This window comes from Orcinus orca, chromosome 7 (genome assembly GCF_937001465.1).
Source record: "Orcinus orca chromosome 7, mOrcOrc1.1, whole genome shotgun sequence".
NCBI lineage: Eukaryota > Metazoa > Chordata > Mammalia > Artiodactyla > Delphinidae > Orcinus > Orcinus orca.
Genome location: NC_064565.1, coordinates 65,067,626 through 65,087,582, shown reverse-complemented (window position 1 = coordinate 65,087,582; position 19,957 = coordinate 65,067,626). Strand labels below are relative to the sequence as shown.

At 33.5% G+C, this 19,957-nt stretch overlaps 1 protein-coding gene and 1 long non-coding RNA gene across 3 annotated transcripts in view; one reads left to right on the top strand and one right to left on the bottom strand.

The window, feature by feature from the left end:
* The window catches only part of LOC117200508 (uncharacterized), a 250,081-nt gene that overhangs the window by 38,946 nt on the left and 191,178 nt on the right, over positions 1–19,957 (top strand). The window lies entirely within an intron of this gene.
* The window catches only part of AGPS (alkylglycerone phosphate synthase), a 238,069-nt gene that overhangs the window by 128,117 nt on the left and 89,995 nt on the right, over positions 1–19,957 (bottom strand). For both annotated transcript variants that reach the window (XM_004267360.3, XM_049712035.1), the window contains exons 13-17: positions 17,280–17,356; positions 15,083–15,195; positions 9,204–9,273; positions 8,292–8,353; positions 4,441–4,530 (exon numbers count right to left, since the gene is read on the bottom strand). In XM_004267360.3, coding sequence (XP_004267408.1) covers positions 4,441–4,530; positions 8,292–8,353; positions 9,204–9,273; positions 15,083–15,195; positions 17,280–17,356 — 412 coding nt within the window. The remainder of the gene's footprint in view (positions 1–4,440; positions 4,531–8,291; positions 8,354–9,203; positions 9,274–15,082; positions 15,196–17,279; positions 17,357–19,957) is intronic.

Here is a 19,957-nt window from a genome sequence, read left to right as displayed (position 1 = left end):
GACAATTACAGACCAATATCACTGATGAATATAGATGCAAAAATGCTCAACAAAATACTAGCAAACAGAATCCAACAACACATTAAAGGGATCATACACCATGATCAAGTGGGATTTATCGCAGGGATGCAAGGATTCTTCAATATATGCAAATCAATCAATGTGATAACAAACTGAAGAATAAAAACCATATGATCATCTTAATAGACACAGAAAAAGCTTCTGACAAAATTCAACACCCATTTATGATAAAAACTCTCTAGAAAGTGGGCACAGAGGGAACCTACCTCAACATAATAAAGGCCATATACGACAAACCCACAGCAAACATCATCCTTAATGGTGAAAAACTGAAAGCATTTCCTCTAAGATCAGGAACAAGACAAGGATGTCCACTCTCACCACTATTATTTGAAGTCCTAGCCACAGCAATCAGAGAAGAAAAAGAAATAAAAGGAATACAAATCGGAAAAGAAGAAGTAAAACTGTCACTGTTTGCAGATGACATGATACTATACATAGAGAATCCTAAAGATGTCATCAGAAAACTACTGGAGCTAATCAATGAATTTGGTTAAGCTGCAGGATACAAAATTAATGCACAGAAATCTCTTGCATTCCTATACACTAATGATGAAAAATCTGAAAGAGCAATTAAGGAAACACTCCCATTTACCACTGCAACAAAAAGAATAAAATACCTAGGAATAAACCTACCTAGGGAGACAAAGACCTGTATGCAGAAAACTATAAGACACTGATGAAAGAAATTAAAGATGATACCAACAGATGGAGAGATATACCATGTTCTTGGATTGGAAGAAGCCATATTGTGAAAATGACTATACTACCCAAAGCAATCTACAGATTCAGTGTAATCCCTATCAAATTACCAATAGCATTTTTTATGGAACTAGAACAAAAAACCTTAAAATTTGTATGGAGACACAAAAGACCCTGAAGAGCCAAAGCAGTCTTGAGAGAAAAAAACAGAGCTGGAGGAATCAGACATCCTGACTTCAGACTATACTACAAAGCTACAGTAATCAAGACAATATGGTACTGGCACAAAAACAGAAATATAGATCAATGGAACAGGATAGAAAGCCCAGAGATAAACCCACACACCTATGGTCAACTAATCTATGACAAAGGAGGCAAGGATATACAATGGATAAAAGACAGTCTCTTCAATAAGTGGGGCTGGGAAAACTGGACAGTTACATGTAAAAGAATGAAATTAGAACACTCCCTAACACCATACACAAAAATAAACTCAAAATGGATTAGAGACCTAAATGTAAGACCAGACACTATAAAACTCTTAGAGGAAAACATAGGAAGAAGACTCTTTGACATAAATCACAGCAAGATGTTTTTTGATCCACCTCCTAATGAATAATGGAAGAGTAATGGAAATAAAAACAAAAATAAACAAATGGGACCTAATGAAACGTATAAGCTTTTGCACAGCAAAGGAAACCATAAACAAGACGAAAAGACAACCCTCAGAATGGGAGAAAATATTTGCAAATGAATCAATGGACAAAGGATTAATCTCCAATGTATATATAAACAGCTCATGCAGCTCAATATTAAAAAAACAAACAACCCAGTCCAAAAATGAGCAGAAGACCTAAATAGACATTTCTCCAAAGAAGACATACAGATGGCCAAGAGGCACATGAAGAGCTGCTCAACATCACTAATTATTAGAGAAATGCAAATCAAAACTACAATGAGGTATCACCTCACACCAGTTAGAATGGGCATCATTAGAAAATCTACAAACAACAAATGCTGGAGAGGGTGTGGAGTAAAGGGAACCCTCTTGTACTGTTGGTGGGAATGTAAATTGATACAGCCACTATGGAGAACAGTATGGAGGTTCCTTCAAAAACTAAAAATAAAATTACCATATGATCCAGCAATCCCACTACTGGGCATATACCCAGAGAAAACCATAATTCAAAAAGACACATGCACCCCAATGTTCACTGCAGTACTATTTACAATAGCCAGGTCATGGAAGCAACCTAATTGCCCATCAACAGACGAATGGATAAAGAAGATGTGGTACATATACACAATGGAATATTACTCAGCCATAAGAAGGAACGAAATTGGGTCATTTGTTGAGACGCGGATGGATCTAGAGACTGTCATACAGAGTGAAGTAAGTCAGAAAGAGAAAAACAAATATTGTATATTAACACATATATGTGGAACCTAGAAAAATGGTACAGATGAACCAGTTTGCAGGGCAGAAATTGAGACACAGATGTAGAGAACAAACGTATGGATACCAAGGGGGGAAAGACTCAGATGTAGAGAACAAACATATGGACACCAAAGGGGGGTGGTGGTGTGATGAACTGGGCGATTGGGATTGACATGCATACACTGATGTGTATAAAATTGATGACTAATAAGAACCTGCTATATAAAAAAATAAATAAAATTTAAAAATGAAAAAAAATAACGTTCAGTATTAAAAGAAAAAAGAAAGCACAATCTAGCAAATTTTAAAAGGTATCTGTCCCTATAGGGCAACAAGTAGAATTAAGAAACATAATATGGGAACAGGAAAGTACAAGATGGGAGAATGTAAAAAAAGGGGAAAAAAAATCACAGAAGAGATTCCAGTTTAAAGAGTACATAAGTATTTCTAGTCTTGCAAAGCAAATATACAGAAATTATCATGCTCTGTCAACATATCAAGAGGGCCTAACAATTGGATGCCTTCATGAGAATTTGTCATTAAGGAAGAAAAACAAATAACCAAATTTTCCATACTAATACTAGTATGGATTGTCTACCTCAACCTTCATGTAACTACGTCACAATAATACATACGATGCCATTTATATAGCCCTTTATATGCTTTCTCATTTCATTCTTACAACAGTCCCTTCAAGGAGATATATTACCATTACTTTACTAATGATAAACTTAGAGCTCCAAGAGATTAAATTCCTAATAAATAGCAGAACAGTGCTTTCACTCTTTAGACACATGCAATGTTACAAAATAAAGAAATTTTAAAACTAAGCAGGAAGTTGCCATGGTGATGCAGTAGAAGGAAGGCCCAGATCTGCCTTCCTAGGCTGATATCAAGTGGTTCCAGGCTAATCAAAAGAACAATCATTATGAATAGAAATATACAGAAATGCTGTTGTGCTGAAGCACAACTGTTGTTTCAGAGTCCAGCATTTAACAATAAAGATACTACGTTAATTCGAAAATTACCTAACTTTTATTCATGCTTATATTGTAAGTTTTTTGTTTGTTTCTAAACATTGGAGTTAAATCTGAAAACCACACACACAGAAAAAAAAAAGAGAAGCAGTTATATAATACAGAATGTTCAATAAATTTTAAAGTGCTAGATTAGTACTGTATCATTTACTTTAAGGTTCCCCTTCTCATGATCTGTCCTAATTTCCCTTTATTCTCTATTCTAATTAATTCGATAACTTTTGTAGAGAAGTCAAATGCTCAATTCAATCTTTATACATTTAATCTTCTGGTGTTCACACAGAAAATTAATATCAAAAGATTGAACACAAAGTGCCCCTTCTTAAGAAAACCTCCTTTGGGGCTTCTGCTATTTAACTAAGAGACGACAAAATCATCAGTTAACTGTGCTCCAATATGGATTATAACTGTCCCATATGGAAGATACTAGCCACATGTGGCATTTTAAATTTAAATTATTTGAAATTAATAAAATTTAAAATTCAGTTCCACAGTCATACTAGCCACATTTCAACAGCTCAACAGCCACATGTGGCTGTGGCTATCATTCTGGATAGGGCAGATACAGAACATTTCCATTATCACAGAAAGATCTATTAGAAAGCAACAAGTTAATCTTCATTTGGATTTTCTGGCTCCACTCATTCCTATATTCCATACCCACTGATTTAATCAACAGCCGACAAAGTGGTTAAAGTGCCTTTTCTCTGTTAAAGAAAGAGCTGCATTGAATGTGTGTGTAATTTATAGTTTCTTGACCATATATGTAATTTATAGTTTCAGTGAATGAAGGAGTCCTTCTCTTACTCCAGCAGCTCTGACATTTGGCTCTTTACCATCATGCTGTCCAGACAGGGTAGAAGGCTCATGGCTCACTCATGGTAGAAGGCTCACTCTACCCAGACAGGGTAGAAGGCTCACTCTTTACCATCATGCTGTCCAGACAGGAGAAGGCTCACTCCTAGGAAAGGGTGTTCTACTCCTATCGGGCTCAGGACTACTGTAAAAATCCTAGTGGCACAATCCTAAAAAGGTGGCAAGTAAAGTTTAGGAAAGCTTGCTAAGTGGAACAGACTGAAGCTTTTCCTCAGCTCACAAATTACACTTCTCTATTAATTAAAAAAAAAAGTTGTTTTTTTTTTTTTCAGAATAAAAAGTATAAGAACAACAACAAAAACTCACCTGCATGTAGCAAGAGGAGCAAACTGAACACCTTTCTCTTTGCATTCCCTTGTTATTCTTTCCTTTACATTTCTACAGAGATCTACAACCCTAGAAAAAAATAATTGAATACAATATTAAGTTTTCACATAATTATAAAAAATCTAATTATTGCTGGTTTATCAGCACATTCAAGTCAGAAATTCTCTTAACTAAAACTTTCATACTCATTCCTTCAAGAATGAACAAGATCATTCAAACTGGCCTTCCATTCATAACTTCAAGGGAGCAAAGTCCTTTCCCTTTTTGTCACAGAAAAGACAGTAGTCAGAGGAGCATACTCAAGTCTCCTGAAGGCAGTTTCCTAAGCTAAGGAAAATCCAAATTCAAAATAAATTTAATTACAAGATTCTAAAAGCTTTTTAAAAAGCTCTAAAGAAAATGTTAATGAAAATTCAATTCTGGGTTATAGGAATACCAATCTATAGCCCATCTAAGAAGTTTTCCTTAATTTAAAAATAATTTAATTAATAATCATAGTGCTATACCAAATGTTCAACAGCCTATTTTCAAGCACTAAGCTAAAATCCAGCTCAACAAAGACTTACTGGACATGAACTATGTGTAAAGTTATGCTAGACAGTTTAATATGTTCAATATGAACAATGAAAACAGACAAGTGAGACATAGTTCTTAAAGGGGAGGGAAGATTGATAATATTTAACAATATTAATCTGTTTTTTAATGTGAGCTGTAACATATTGTTATAACTATATATTCTGTTTCATCTGGAAAATAAAACTCTTAAAAGTATATATCAGCCATTTTATTCTCCAATAAATATCCTGGGTACATATTGACACCGATTCTGTGTTTTAAACCTTACTCTGTTTAGAATCATGAGAAAGGAAAAGATACCAAAGACACTTAAAAGGTTGGCCCAATTTGATAAAAACAATAACATTTAAATGGATTATGCTTTACTGAACACATTAAAGTTATCTATATTTCCAATAAGAACAAAGAATAACTGATTAAAATATAAATATGAAAAAGGTTTTAGTGTTTTATTAGCATGTCAATTTTTACTTTTATAGTGTCTGAAAGTTTTATAAAATCTGACTTTACAAAATAGCACTCAAGTTAAGTTCTGCTTTATTCTGTGAGAGCTGCAGGCAGATACAATTTATCAATGTTACCTATGCCTTATTTATAGAATGGTAAGGATCCATGTTTCTTAAAAATCTTTCATAAAGAATTTAGATTATTGAAATTTAATGTCTTTAATTTGAAAATCCAACTTACAAAACAGATATTTTAAATATAAATAAAGGGGCTTCCCTGGTGGTGCAGTGGATGGGACTCTGCGCTCCCAGTGCAAGGGGCCTGGGTTTGATCCCTGGTCGGGGAACTGAATCCCACATGCATGCTGCAGCTGGGGGTTTGCATGCTGCAATTAAGGAGCCCACATGCCGCAACTGAGACCCGGCGCAACCAAATAAATAAAATTTTAAATATAAATAAAATCTACTAAACTTTAATATCTACAGGAGTTCATGAATATTACAAATTTATAAAAGTAACAAGTTCTTTATCATGACCCTAGAAAACAGAATTCAAGTGTTACTTGAATGAGGTACTTTCTAGAAATTATTTGTATGGAGTTCTGAAAGTATTTTCTAACAGAACTCATGCAAAGGTCAATACAGTCCATTTGGACCAGTCACTACATAGGAAGTAAACAAAACTGTGTATACCTTTTTTTTTTTTGGCCGCGTGGCATGCAGGATCTTAGTTCCCTGACCAGGGCTCGAACCCAAGCCTCTTGCGCTGGAAGCAAGGAGTCTTAACCACTGGACCACCAGGGAAGTCCCGTACTGTGTATACTTTTAAATTCTTACCTGACCTATTAGCAAATTTAACACTATTGACCATTTCCTCCTTGAAAACAATTTCCCTCAGCTCCTCTCACAGCACTGGTTTTCCTCCAAATCTTCTAGATTTTATTCCCCAATCTCCTCTGCTAGCGCTTATTTGTACAACTTAAATGAATCCTTTGTTTTTAATCCCTTAAAGGTTGAGGTTTCTTGGACTTCTTTCTCAGGTCTTCTTTCTTTTCTCTTCGTCCATTTACCTGTTAAGTGTTTGTATATCTCCTTTGGTTTTAATCACAAATCTCAAGCTGATGTCTCTAAAATCTTCAAATCTCCAACTCGGACCTTTTAGGCAGCTGTTTTTATAAGGCTACATTCTTACACTATTCCGTAGTTCATTCACAGGAGTCTATGCAGAATATTCACTGAGCACCTAATAGGTGCCGTCATTGTGCTAGGGCCACAGAGGAATACATAAAAACTAGTAAGACCAATAATCCTTTAAGAAACTTATGCATGAAAAGGCCAAGCAACCTAATAATGTGTGAGGGTTGAAGACCCTGATCCCATGGGTTGCTGCTAAACAAGGTCTCTACCTAGCTAAAGGTTTGAAAGAGAAAGCAAGTTACTAAATGGTAACAAACTTTATGTCAGGAATACAGCTGTTTTCCCTTAATTTTATTTATTAAAACTTCAGTTGAAGACGTTGTTTTAAATGAAAACCAAGTACGTAACCCTGTATAAAACAGATATAGTCAGTGAGTCAAAAAAGTATTTAAGAATATACAAGGAAACTATAAAGAAAAATGAAAAGATAGTGCATGACTAGCTTCCACAGTTGGAAGAATTTAAAGACAAAATGGCAATCATAGGTAAGGAGTAATCGATGACAAGGAAATTCATACTACTGAAGAAGTAACACTACACTAACCCACTTTCCCCAGTAAGAATAGGTATTAAAGACTAAAATGGTCTCTGAGACATCTATGAACAGCTCCCAAACTATATCTGCTGTTCAAACATGTCAGATGTTGATGAAGTGATAATTCTTTTTATTTATAAGATTTATTCCCCTTATTAAAATTTAGCATCAAAAACTGAATGCTGTGACTAACATATTGATACTATAAATTTGATTGCTATCAAATTGATGGACTATTAGCATCAATACAGCAAAAGCCAAAACCCATAGTAGATGAAGACAGTGTAGAAAAGTAAAAAGTTTTCTGGGGGAGGAAAAAAAGAGGTTAGGGTAGAACAAAAATGTTAAGATAGGTAACATCTAACAGGTATATTCAGGGGGATTTGTTATATCCTATATACTTTATTATAGATTTAAAATAGTAAATTTTATAAAGAAAAAGTAAAATGTAAGGTATACTAGATTAAAAACGTGCTAACAACCTCAAGAATTTTTTATTAGTTAACTCACAAGTCTATCTTTAATATAACCACTTCACATTTCCTAATCATTTTTTATTATTAATTCCCTAACCAACATTTTATGTATATAGGTGTATAATTTAAAAACAGAAATTATACATAATTTCTTAAATTGGGTTTCTTTCAGAAATCACTTAAATTCAAGTTAAGATCTTGCTTAACAGTGTACATACAAATATCAAAAGCTAAATGAAATACTACAAAAGAAGGTTATATTTTGGGGGGACTTTTTAGAGAACATTTAAGCATATTAACCATTTAAGAATTTAAACCAAAGCTAAGTTAAACCACATAGTGACATTTAGTGTTCAGTAAAATTCTTTAAAATGTAAACTGTGGTAATAACTTCCTTCTATGGGACATGGACAAGTCTGTCTAAAATTTTAAAAATGGCTTGCAAATGTGACATTCTGATGAAGATATTAAGTTAAATAAAAGTGATTACCTTGTTTCAACGTTTCCTTACAAAACTTTAAAAGTTTACATATTCACACACAATAAATTACTTCAGCAATTGTATAGCATATTTTAATAATATCAGGCATTTCATTTTACCTGTCCCAAGGAGCAGAAGTCTCAAAAGATTCCCCTAATACATAGTATTCCAAACCCAAATCCTGTTAAGACATATAAACAAAATTAAGAAATTACAACAGATGCAGAAGAGTCCATAATATTAGTAGTATTTCATGTTCATTATTAGTATTTCATGTTTCTAATTCAACCTCCTGGGCTCTTTACTATCTACCTCAAAAGAGCATGGGAAAGTGGCCCCAAGTGTGAGATATAATCTCCAGAAGGACAGAAACTTTGTCTTGTTTTCCTCTGTGCCCTTGGCACCAGGCAGAGTGTCTGACACACGGCAGGAACTCAAATATTTCTCTAATGAATGGAGTCTCTATCCAGAAACTGTCTAGGTACATGCAGAGAATACTAGCAGGACAGATTTTTAGTGGCCTAAACAGCAAATTAACCAATACCAAAAAGTGATCATCAGGATCAAAGGACCAGGGAGATAGGGAAGTTGGGGGAGGAGGGATTAGAGAAAGGAAAAGAAATCTTTTAAAATCAACTTTTCTTTAAAAATAAATTAGAAAATAGTGTGTCTGTCTTTGTAGTGACTAAATAGATAGACTATCTGGAACCACCTCACCTAGGAAAATATATTTTATAGCGTACAAGATATAATACTTATATGATAAGTAACTTATAATACTAAATTTTTTACCCAGAGTACAATTCTGTTTTAATATCAAAACTGGAAAGAGCAATTCATAAGCCACCACAAAAGTGTAAAGGTATGAAAGAAAATTTTATAAGGTAGAAAAATCCTGGACTCATATGAGTACAATGATATGCTAAATTACTGTAGGTTAAAATTTAAGAAAATAAAGAAAATAATTTTATTCACTTATAGAAAAAGTATTGTTTGCAACATAAACTGATAAAAGAAATGAGATAACTTACTCGAATGTATGCAATGACATAGGTCAGCAAATAACCTCTCTGTCCATTATCTTCTCCAGCTGCTAATCCACTGTAATTAAAGAATACACTGTCAGTATATTTCAAATGAACTATTAAAAATATATAAAACTAACCAAACTGATACAATACCTCAAGATAACTGCTTAACAGATTAACATATGTTACTTTACATCTCATTTTTATTTTAATCTCATTTATCATAAATGTATCAATGAGCTGTCAAGAGAATAGTCTTGGATAACAAAAATATTTTTAATATTCAGTTTGGTAATTAATTTTATATCTACCAAACCAGTAAAACTGACTGATATGAACTCAACTACTTCTACTCATACTGTCAAAAGAACAGAGAATTAGCCACGAGAAACAAGCTTAAATAACCGTCACAAGCATAACAACATACTTAAAATACTCTTATTTTACTCATATTATATTTTTACCTGTATATTCATGTATTATAGTCTTATTCATATATAAAGATTTGCAATGACTGACTAGGATCTTCCAAACACCAAGAAGTTTTCTGAATACTTGAGCACATAGTATTTGGAGTATTAGACAAGGTGTTTACTTTATGGGATTTATGATTTAAAAGACAGACAAAACATACTTACACAGATACATTAAAATTTATGAAGCAACAGACAGGCAAGTGCAAGAGCAACAGTATGAACACATCCATTTCAATTGGAAAGTAGCTTTGTACAGAAGCTGTATTTGGTGATCTAGTTAGAATCAACCCCATATAACATATATTTCAGTCCAAGTACTCTGCTTTGTTAAAGTCATTCTAATTTTAAAAGGCTATGAATAATTACTGATTTCCACTACCTTCAGTAGATAGTTTTTAATTTTGCTTTTTTCCATCATCAGGCAGAAATTAAATTTTAAGTAGTCTTAGTCAATTAAATAAAACTTATCCCAAATTCTCAAAGTACCCACTAAAAATCCCTCAATAAAAACAAATAAAAGGAAAAATATCTTTTCTTGTGGCTTTCTTGAGTCATGATTGATGGCTAATCTTTATGTCTCTCTTCTTAATACCCTAACTGCGCCTTCTTGGTCTCAGGATGCTAAGCCCTTAACCATGGTGTTGCTTAAGACTCAGGTTTTGAACCTCCGTGATTTAAGCCTCTTCTCATTTCTCTTATGAATTCAGTTAACACCTTTACAGTTAAATCCTTTCTTTCCCCGATGTTTTGTCTGAATTTGGCAGTAAGTAAGTAATACAATGTAGATGTACCCTTGTTCTACACAAATACTGTAAGGCAATTTTCAGCTAGGACATATGGGCTAAATCAGATTTCCTGACTTTGTATTATAGTTGGATATACACGAATTAGTGTCATCCAGAAGGAGTGGCAAAGACTTGATAGGAGCAGCTCTAGTCTAGAACTACATGGGGAAAGGGTATAATGAAATGAAAGGGGGCATTTGTTACTAGAATGTTAATGAGCAAAGAAAACAACTTAGGTCAAGCTGCTAAGATTGAAAAGTAAGAAGAAACAGAAGACAATTCTGGGTTAGATGTGTATGGATGTTACGTTGAGGTAGGGAGTCAAATAAAGTTCCAAAACAAAAAGTAAACTAGTCAGAAAATTGCTGTGGCAGGTGCTTGGAGGAAAATAGATGAACCCAAACCTCAGGTAGATATGAATCTGAGTCAGACACTAACTCCAAGAGAGAAAAAACCCTACTGATCTAGGAAAGACACAGTTCATGCTAGGCCTACCGGCAGAAGGAAAGGAAAGGAGCATGAAGACTAGGAAAGGGTGCAAGAGACCATTGCTGGGAATCATACTCAGGTGCATTCTGAGTATGTACTTGGTGAGAAGTAACAGGTATGAACATTTAGTAGGCCTGTCTCTCCTATATCAGGCCTACTGATATAAGATATAGCATCCTGATATATCAGGATGAGAAAAAGTCCGACTCTGCAGTCCCAGGTCAAGCCATTTTTCTTTAGACCCTTTTCTAATATCTGGCCAAGGGGAAAAAAAAGATCTGTTCCACTTGGAATCTAGTGTGACAAACCACACAGAAATATGCATTTTCTTACTCAAAGCAGGAAGAAACTGGATGTCCATTCTAAATTCATAAATCCTCCAAAAGAATAAAAGTCATTCTGGGTTCGCTTTTCTGAATCACAGGTTTCCCTGCAAATTTAGCTTCTTGGAACCTCTCTTTTTTTAGCTTTCAGAACTATCTAGTCTTCCAGCCAAAATTACTTTAAGATACAATATGTAAACAATAGTAGGGTTTAGAAATTAAATGCTTCTAACTTGCCACTTTTGCAGCCACTCCAAAAAACTATACTTAAATTCAACTGCCTTATGTTAAAGTAGCAACATCCATCCCCTACTTCCTTAAAATATTAATTAACAAGGTTCTTAAACTTAAAGCTGTTACATGAGGAAGGACTGGGAAGACTACTGAAAGAGGAATGAGAGATAATCTTGTTATATAAAAGAACCATCTGGTGAACCTAATCACACTCATGTTGAATTACATTAAACAATTTACGCACTTTAAAATTAATACTTTAAATATAACCCTTTAAAAATAACAATAGCATATTACCTTAAGTTCTATGGTAAATGTCAATGCATCTGTCATGATTGGTGACAGGTAATGTTTACTCCGCTTAGCTCTTAGAGAAGTTAAAGTACATTACTAGCAACCACAGATAAACAACCAAAGTATGATTATTCAACATTTGGCTATTATATTCTATTGGATCATATGTGTTCAAAGGTATTTAACAGTGTTTGCGTGGGTGTGGAAGGCAAAAAGGAAAAATGGCTAAGATAACTCACAAAAATGTTCTCAACTGTTGGGAGTACTTCATTAAAAACAATCAATTTAAAGCCAATGAGGTGGGCTTCCCTGGTGGTGCAGCGGTTAAGAATCCGCCTGCCAATGCAGGGAACACGGGTTCGAGCCCTGGTCCAGGAAGATCCCACATGCCGTGGAGCAACTAAGCCCATGCGCCACAACTACTGAGTCTGTGCTCTAGAGCCCGCGAGCCACAGCTACTGAAGCCCCTGCGCCTAGAGCCCATGCTCCACAACAAGAGAAGCCACCGCAATGAGAAGGCTGCGCACCGCAACAAAGAGTAGCCCCCGCTCGCCGCAACTAGAGAAAGCCCATGCACAGCAACAAAGACCCAACGCAGCCAATAAATAAATAATAAATTCTAAAATAAATAAATAAAGCCAGTGAGGTGGTGGAAACAGGATAAAACAAAAGAACAGAAAATAAAGAATAGATTGACAATGCCCTAATTCAAAATAAAATACATGAGCTAAACTAACTTATGAAAACTTTATTAGAAAGAAACTTAGTGATGCTTTCCTCCAGCTAGTTATGCAGGAGAAATGATTGAGGAATGAGGGTTGGCAGGGTAGCATCTTATGAAAAATATCCTTGAATCTTTCAGTGGTTAGAACAAAGAACTAGTGCCTAGAGAGAACTGGGGGAAAACCGGGACTACTGCTGGAAAACCACGCGAAGATATACTTCCAAGTATCAAAAAATCAAAAGAGCCCTAAGTCACCTGCCTGGTGATAGCCTAGGGTTGTTCAACACAGATTTTTGCATCTAAAAGAAGGGTGCCAGATGAAAGTATATTAAGAAATTAATTATAAACATAACTAAGAAGTAGCAAATAATAATAGCAAAAAAAATGACACTCCAATCAGGGTCTAAGTTTTTAATGCTTTACCCTTGCTGACATACCTCATTTAATATAACCTATTTTTAATGGATGAATTTGATACAAGTTTGTTGTTTAGTTTAAGCAAATTGCTGGAATTAAATCAATAGTTCTGGGGCCTCGTTATCAGTATCCAAAGAGATCTGGATTCACCTTAAGAAAGATTCACTATTATTTCAAGTTGTAAATGGCTGGTGTTACATGAGAAAAACAAAACTGGCATTACATGAAAAGCCAGTTCTTGATAGTTGGTGGCTCAAATTAAATAAAACTGACAACATGGTCCCAATAAATACCTAAAGATTAAAATATACCGTTTCAAGGGTGGCACAGTAATTAGGCATAAATAAAGTAGCATAAAAGATGTCAGGGAAAAATAAAGTATTCAGTTTCATAAATCCTTTCAATAAATATTTAATCAAGCATCTAGTATATAGCAGGCATCAATGGTGAGGCCCCAAAAGAGACAGATCATGCCCTATAAAAAGTATGTGTGCATTAGGACAAAAAGGTCTTTTGTCATCATCCTATCCCAGTCTAACAGGAAATGCGGCACCTTATTAACTAGTAATGATTTGCTGGCTACTCTGAATTGGAACTATAACTATAGATCCCACAAAGTGCAATCTCTGAGTGTGTGTATGTGTGTGTGTATTGGAGGTGGGGGTGGGGAGTAGTGAGATGAAATTAAGCAAATTTAACCTTACATAGAGTGATTAAAATATTATAGCATCCATTTCCCTACAAATGACTCTGGAAATTTTTGAAATCCCAAATAAACATTTAAATATATAATGAAATAACTTTAAAAGCTTCAGTCTCTAATATTTAAGGCTAAGTAGATACAAAAGATTTAATTTAGATGTAAAAGGTTTTCATTTAAAACTCCTTTAGTGTTTGTTTCTCACTAGTATGATGGGTTTAAAAAGTTTTTAAAACAAATTATATATGTACTCCACATAACTTAGAAACTAAAAAATATGTACATGAACATTTCAAAAAATTTCAGAGATAACCTGATTTCCAACCCATCTGCTCATTAAATGAAACCTTACAGCACTCTTAACTAATTTAGCTAAAACATCAATAATTCCCAAAAAGGTACTGTGGAGAAGAAAAAGTGAAAGATTACTGAATTTCACCTTTTACTAAAAAAATTATAATTCCACTTGCCAATTTCAGAATAGGGTAAAAATAAAACTGAGAGATTATTTTTCCATGTTCAAAAACAGTACAAAGGTAAAGTAAAAATTAGGCCCAAGATTATCTTTTTCTAAGAATACTGCACTTTAATACTAAGTTCAGAAAATCCTAAAAACAAAGGGCTGAACATTATATATGAGGAAAACACATAAAAGTGGCGCATTCTAAGACATATGGCTCCAAATTAAGCGTTCATTTGTTCTCATAAAGAACAGCAAGAAAGGGGAAAAAAAGAAATAGAAGTAAATATTTACAAAGAACTCAGATTAAGGATAATGTATGTGTATGATATATTTTGAGCTCTGAAATTAAAAAAAAAAAAAAGACTGGTATTCAGAAAACTGTTTATTATGTACTTAAAAAGGAAAGGAAAAACATGTAGTCCTGATAAATGGCGCTTTCACTATAGTTCTCATCGATCAATCTTATAATCCATCAAGTGGACAGACAGAAACCACCCAATCATTATTCAGTTGGTTACAGATGTGAAATGTTTTCAGTTTCTTTATACCAGCACAAAACAGTAAGTGACAGGAAGTGGAGTATAGATAATTTATCAAATACTTTTGATTAAACACAATTTCCTTTTAAAAACATACTTATAGCATGTTTTATACATATACTATTACCACTAAATAGCAACATGACTATGAATTTTTTTCTATTTCACTTAGCACAACAAATAGAAAATAATATAAAATTACCATTAATGAAAAAATACAATAAGAAGATTCACTATGTCACGTATACGATTAGACAAGTAAGAGCAACATACCAGTCTAGCCTTCTACAAACTTTAGAAGTAAATCAACATATTATTTCAAGTTGACTACCATATATTAACATAAATTTAATACTGAAAAGTGTACATTAACAACTGCTTGGAGATATCAGAATTTTAGCTTAACTTTCTCTTGGCATTATGAACTGAAAGCCATACCCAAATTTTGAAGCAATGTCATACACTTGTTTTTCATGTTGAAGAACCTTCTCACGGTCCCCCTCAAACAGTAATGTAGCGACACTTAGCTGATTTGGATCAAATCCTTTAAACTACAAAAGAATATTATTATTACAGATAAGTCTTCGTCTACAAAATAGTAAATCAAAATACATTTTGCTCTTTTTTTCTTCTGATCTGAGCTCAAACATACCAGCTCTTCAAAATCTGAGCTTTGGGACTTTATGTGTCAATCAAAAAGAATGCTTAATGTACCTATTTAGGTCATCACAATAGAACAGCACTCAGGAAAAACACTTCATTTTAAAGTATGCCAAGGTATCAATTATAATGACATATTGGTATGGAAATACAACAAATTAACTTGTAAGAATTATAACTGTACCAAAGAATCAAATAAAACTACCAAAATGATAGAACATAATAAAGTAGCAGGATGTTGGGGGGGAGTAAAAACCAGCAGCACCCTTACATACATACCACCAATAACTTCTTATTAAGTAATATTTTCAAAGGAGACCTTATGTATAAAACAATATAAAACATCTAAGAATAATCTTAAAAGGAAATACATAACTTCATTAGGAAAACATGTCTAAAAAAAAGATGAGAGAAACGTATGTTCCCAAATGCATAAACTAAGTATTATAAATCGGTCGACTTTTGCCCAAATTAATATGATAGTTTATTCCAATTTTAATAAAAACCTCAATGAGCTTCCTAAAATGATGAGTTTCTAAAAATTTTCCAGGATACTGAACATGTAGATAATGGTGATAACAAGGAAAATTCTGAAAAAATAAGAGGGAGAACTAGATCTACAGCAATTAAATCCATTTAATTTTTCAAGAACAAAAGCTCTTTTCAAGAACAAAAGCTATTACATAAAAATGTCTTTTTCTTATATAAGTATATGAGAAGATGTCTTAGACATGGCAAATCAATATAAGAAAAGCAAGGGGCTTCCCTGTTGGCGCAGTGGTTGAGAGTCCGCCTGCCGATGCAGGGGACCTGGGTTCGTGCCCCAGTCTGGGAATCTGGGAAGATCCCACATGCTGCGGAGCAGCTGGGCCCGTGAGCCGTGGCCGCTGAGCCTGCGCATCTGGAGCCTGTGCTCCGCAACGGGAGAGGCCACAACAGTGAGAGGCCCGCGTACAGCAAAAAGAAACAAAAAACAAAAATGAAAAGCAAGGACAGGTTAGTTAAAGGTGCTGTCACAACTAGTTAGCAATCAGTAGAGCAAGAGGTGAAGATTAACTTAGTTTTTTATCTCACATCATAAAATTGAAATAAAGTCAAACAGTAATAAAGACAAAAAGTTTTAAAATTCCTTTTTAACAAATAAGTGAGAGAGAGAAGAAAATGGTCCTAATCATAGTTCTGGAGGAAGATAGGCTTTTCTAAGCTTAAAAGTAATTAAATAATCAAAGGAAAGATATAAAAATCAGAAACTTTTACACCGAAAGAAAAAGAAAGAAAAGAAAGAAACCTTATTAAAAAGGAGTCAACTGACTGGAAAAATTATTTACAACATTTATGAAAAAGGCATCTAATAATTTCATTTTTCAAAAGGCACACAGCAAGGCATTAAACCATTCCCCCCGCACCCCCCAAAAAGAACAAACAGAAGTTGTTTGTTTGACGTTGCTACCCCTAGCAAAATAACCACATTCAACTAATTCACAAAAAATCACATCTAGGAAATACAGGGAAATGGTCAGTCTCATTAGAGTTTCAAGAAATTTCAACTAAAATAAAATACTATTTCCCCCCTGGATTTACTAAATTTAAAACAAAACAAAAAATCCCATATGTAATAGCAAGGATGCAATCCAAAAATGGCACATATGCATTGTCATGTGTCAAAAGTTTTAAAAAAACGAATACTTTTATTCCACTTCTAGATATCTACTATGAAGGAAAAAATTCAAACTATAAAAAATGTTATATGCTAAAACTGTTCAATGAAGTGTTATTTTTAGGAACTTCAAATCCGGGAAAGCTTTTATATTTTCTGAAATTGAATGCATAATTGATTTACTTGATTCAATATTTACTCCAACATAAAAAAAACAATTATTAAATGTACACAGCAACGTGGAAGAACATAGGTGTGTGTGAGGAAGAGAAGTCAGAAAACAAAATTAATATCCTAAGCATTAAAAAAAATTCTTACCTTTGTAATATAAAACTTTTTTAATCCATCCAAAAATGATGTAAAAATAGAGGAAACCTGAGGTTTGAGAGCATGACCTAAGAAGAAAAAAAGTTCATATTTTAAGTTAATAGCAAACTAATTTATCTATGTTTTTCATAAGAGCAAGAGGCTACTTTAATTTAGTATCCTAAAAGAAAGTGAACATTTCCATGACTTTAGTTTTTAAAATCTCCTATGTTACACATATAACATTTTGGTATTAAGATCTACATCTTTTAAAAAGTCACAAACAACTTTTTGTTTACCAAACTCCTTCTTGGGTTTTTTTTTAAACTCAAATTACTATATGTAATTACTACTACACACAGTTTAGGTTATCTTTCAATGGTACAGTTTATACATAGTAAAATCACTTCATTAATTTTTATTTCATTAGGAACACCCAATGGTGGCTAGTTCTACTTTTATTTTTTTTAATTATGCAGAAACCATTCAGAACTATAACCAAATATGGAGTCAATGCCAAGTTTAAGACTGTTTCTTAATTAATTCTTAATTCATCCAGAATTGTTGGCATAAAACTAGTAATTGCTTCCTTAATTATACCCAGAGAGTTAAAATTGCCAAAAAAACATAAATGGTGTCTCAGAGTCTGTTAAATTAACATCGTTGCCTGCGGATTAAGCTTAATTGAGTAAAAGTCTTTTACTGTTTTCTCATTGTTTTCAGAGTAGCAACTTCTTAACTCCCATGACTATAACATTTAAGAGTCAAGCATCTGGCCTAGTACTGTGAGCCCAATTCAGAAAAATTTGGCACACCATTTATATAGAATTTTTATAAAGACTTTTAAAGCCTCTAGTAAATCTAAAATTATCTCCAAATAAAACATTTATTTTTAAAAAAGGTTTTAAGGTTTTGGGATTTTGTTTATTTTCAAAGTGTAGATCCCTTCTTTTAAAATAGGTGCAAACTAGCTTTTTAGAAGGAAAAAAGAGGGGGTTGAGAGAGAGATTTCTGGAGGAAAAATCACTTGCAGTCTTTTTTTCCATTCATCTGTTTTTTTAAAGTGAGAACCTGAATCTGTAATATTTATTACATTCTTACAGATTATAATAAGAAACTATATTACATAAAAGACCAAGTAACCAAATAAATCTTAACCAGAAGCTAAGTTAGGTAACCATGCTATAACCAAACAAAGCAAAAAACAAACAAACAAAAAATAAAGAGCAGATGACATAGACATGAACCTAGCAATCTTTTTGAGATCCTGGATCACAAGAGGTTTGTTTGGGATTTTTTTTTTCTTTCATGGTAACCTGTCAGAAATGTTCTCTAGCATAACCAGTGTTTTTAAAAGATACCATTTCTAGCATGTATAAAGTTAAAGGTAACACATCATCAAAATATTCACTCGCTGTCCCAAATGGAATTCAGCCTACTTTAACAGCAACTGGAAACAAATATATAAACATAAATGTGTGAGTGTGTGTATCTGATCCTCATAAAAGACTTCTGGTCCACATATTTTTACACAATGTATGAAGATTCCAAATATTACTACTCCAATATGGAATAATCCTTAAGGGTGTATGTTCATCTTATCACACTGAAATTTAAATGCACAACTTCTATTAACACTATTGTGAGTTAGTCACATATATCCCTAATACTGAGTGACATGATACCCTGATGGAATATGCTTCAAGCATAATTATTGCAAAAGTGATACTAACTTTTAAGTGGGTCAGGTATTAGTATTAATTAAGAGGATATTATTATCTTTTACTTATTCTTAAATTAATGTTGCCTACCGAACTAATTACATTCTAAACATATTCCAGCTATTGTGTTTTATTTTATATAGAAAACAAAGGAACTAGTTCCTAAATTTACTAGCTAGACAGTTTGATTAGCGAATTTTGTTATTGTTACAGTGTTAATTAAATAATTTTAAAGGATTCCATAAATCCTTATGTTTCAAGGAAGTGCTCCAAAGCACTGGAAAAAGTTGGGTTTTGGGGTCAGACAGATTTGGGTTCAACCCCAGCTCCACATATAACTTGTGAACTTTGGCCAAAGTATTTAGCCTTTGAATTGTTTATAAATTGGAAATACAACCTTGAGGGATGGTTGTGTGCTACTGATAATGTGCTTAGCACTACCCTATATGCTATTCAAGATTTGTTTACCCTCTTTTGCTAATTTGATTATTAAGTCAATTAACATGTAAGTGTCTGTTATGTGACAGGTGCAGGACACATAAAAATGAATAAGAAACATCTCCCAAATTTGACAAACATTAGTTCACAGGGAAAATATGTAGATCGTTTCAATGTACTCAATGATATATATCATTTCAATATACTGAAAATGTATCATTTCAATATAATATATTGAGTTGTGTCAAGGAGAGGGGTGATAATAAAAATATTAACAACTAATAATAAGGCTTGTGCTTTGTTAACAACCAATACGGTACAAACATTGACCAATCAGCCATACAGTTGGTACAAGGTCCCAGACACCCGTTGCTGTGCTAAAAGTTATTTAGTTGGTTGATCATGAAGTCATGGCAGGATATGTAGGTGGGAAAGCTTCAATGAATACTGAGAAATCAAAAAGGTTACAGACTGCCAAGAAGCATGATCAGATCTGTACTGCTAAAGGATCACTCTGGTGGACAAGTAAAG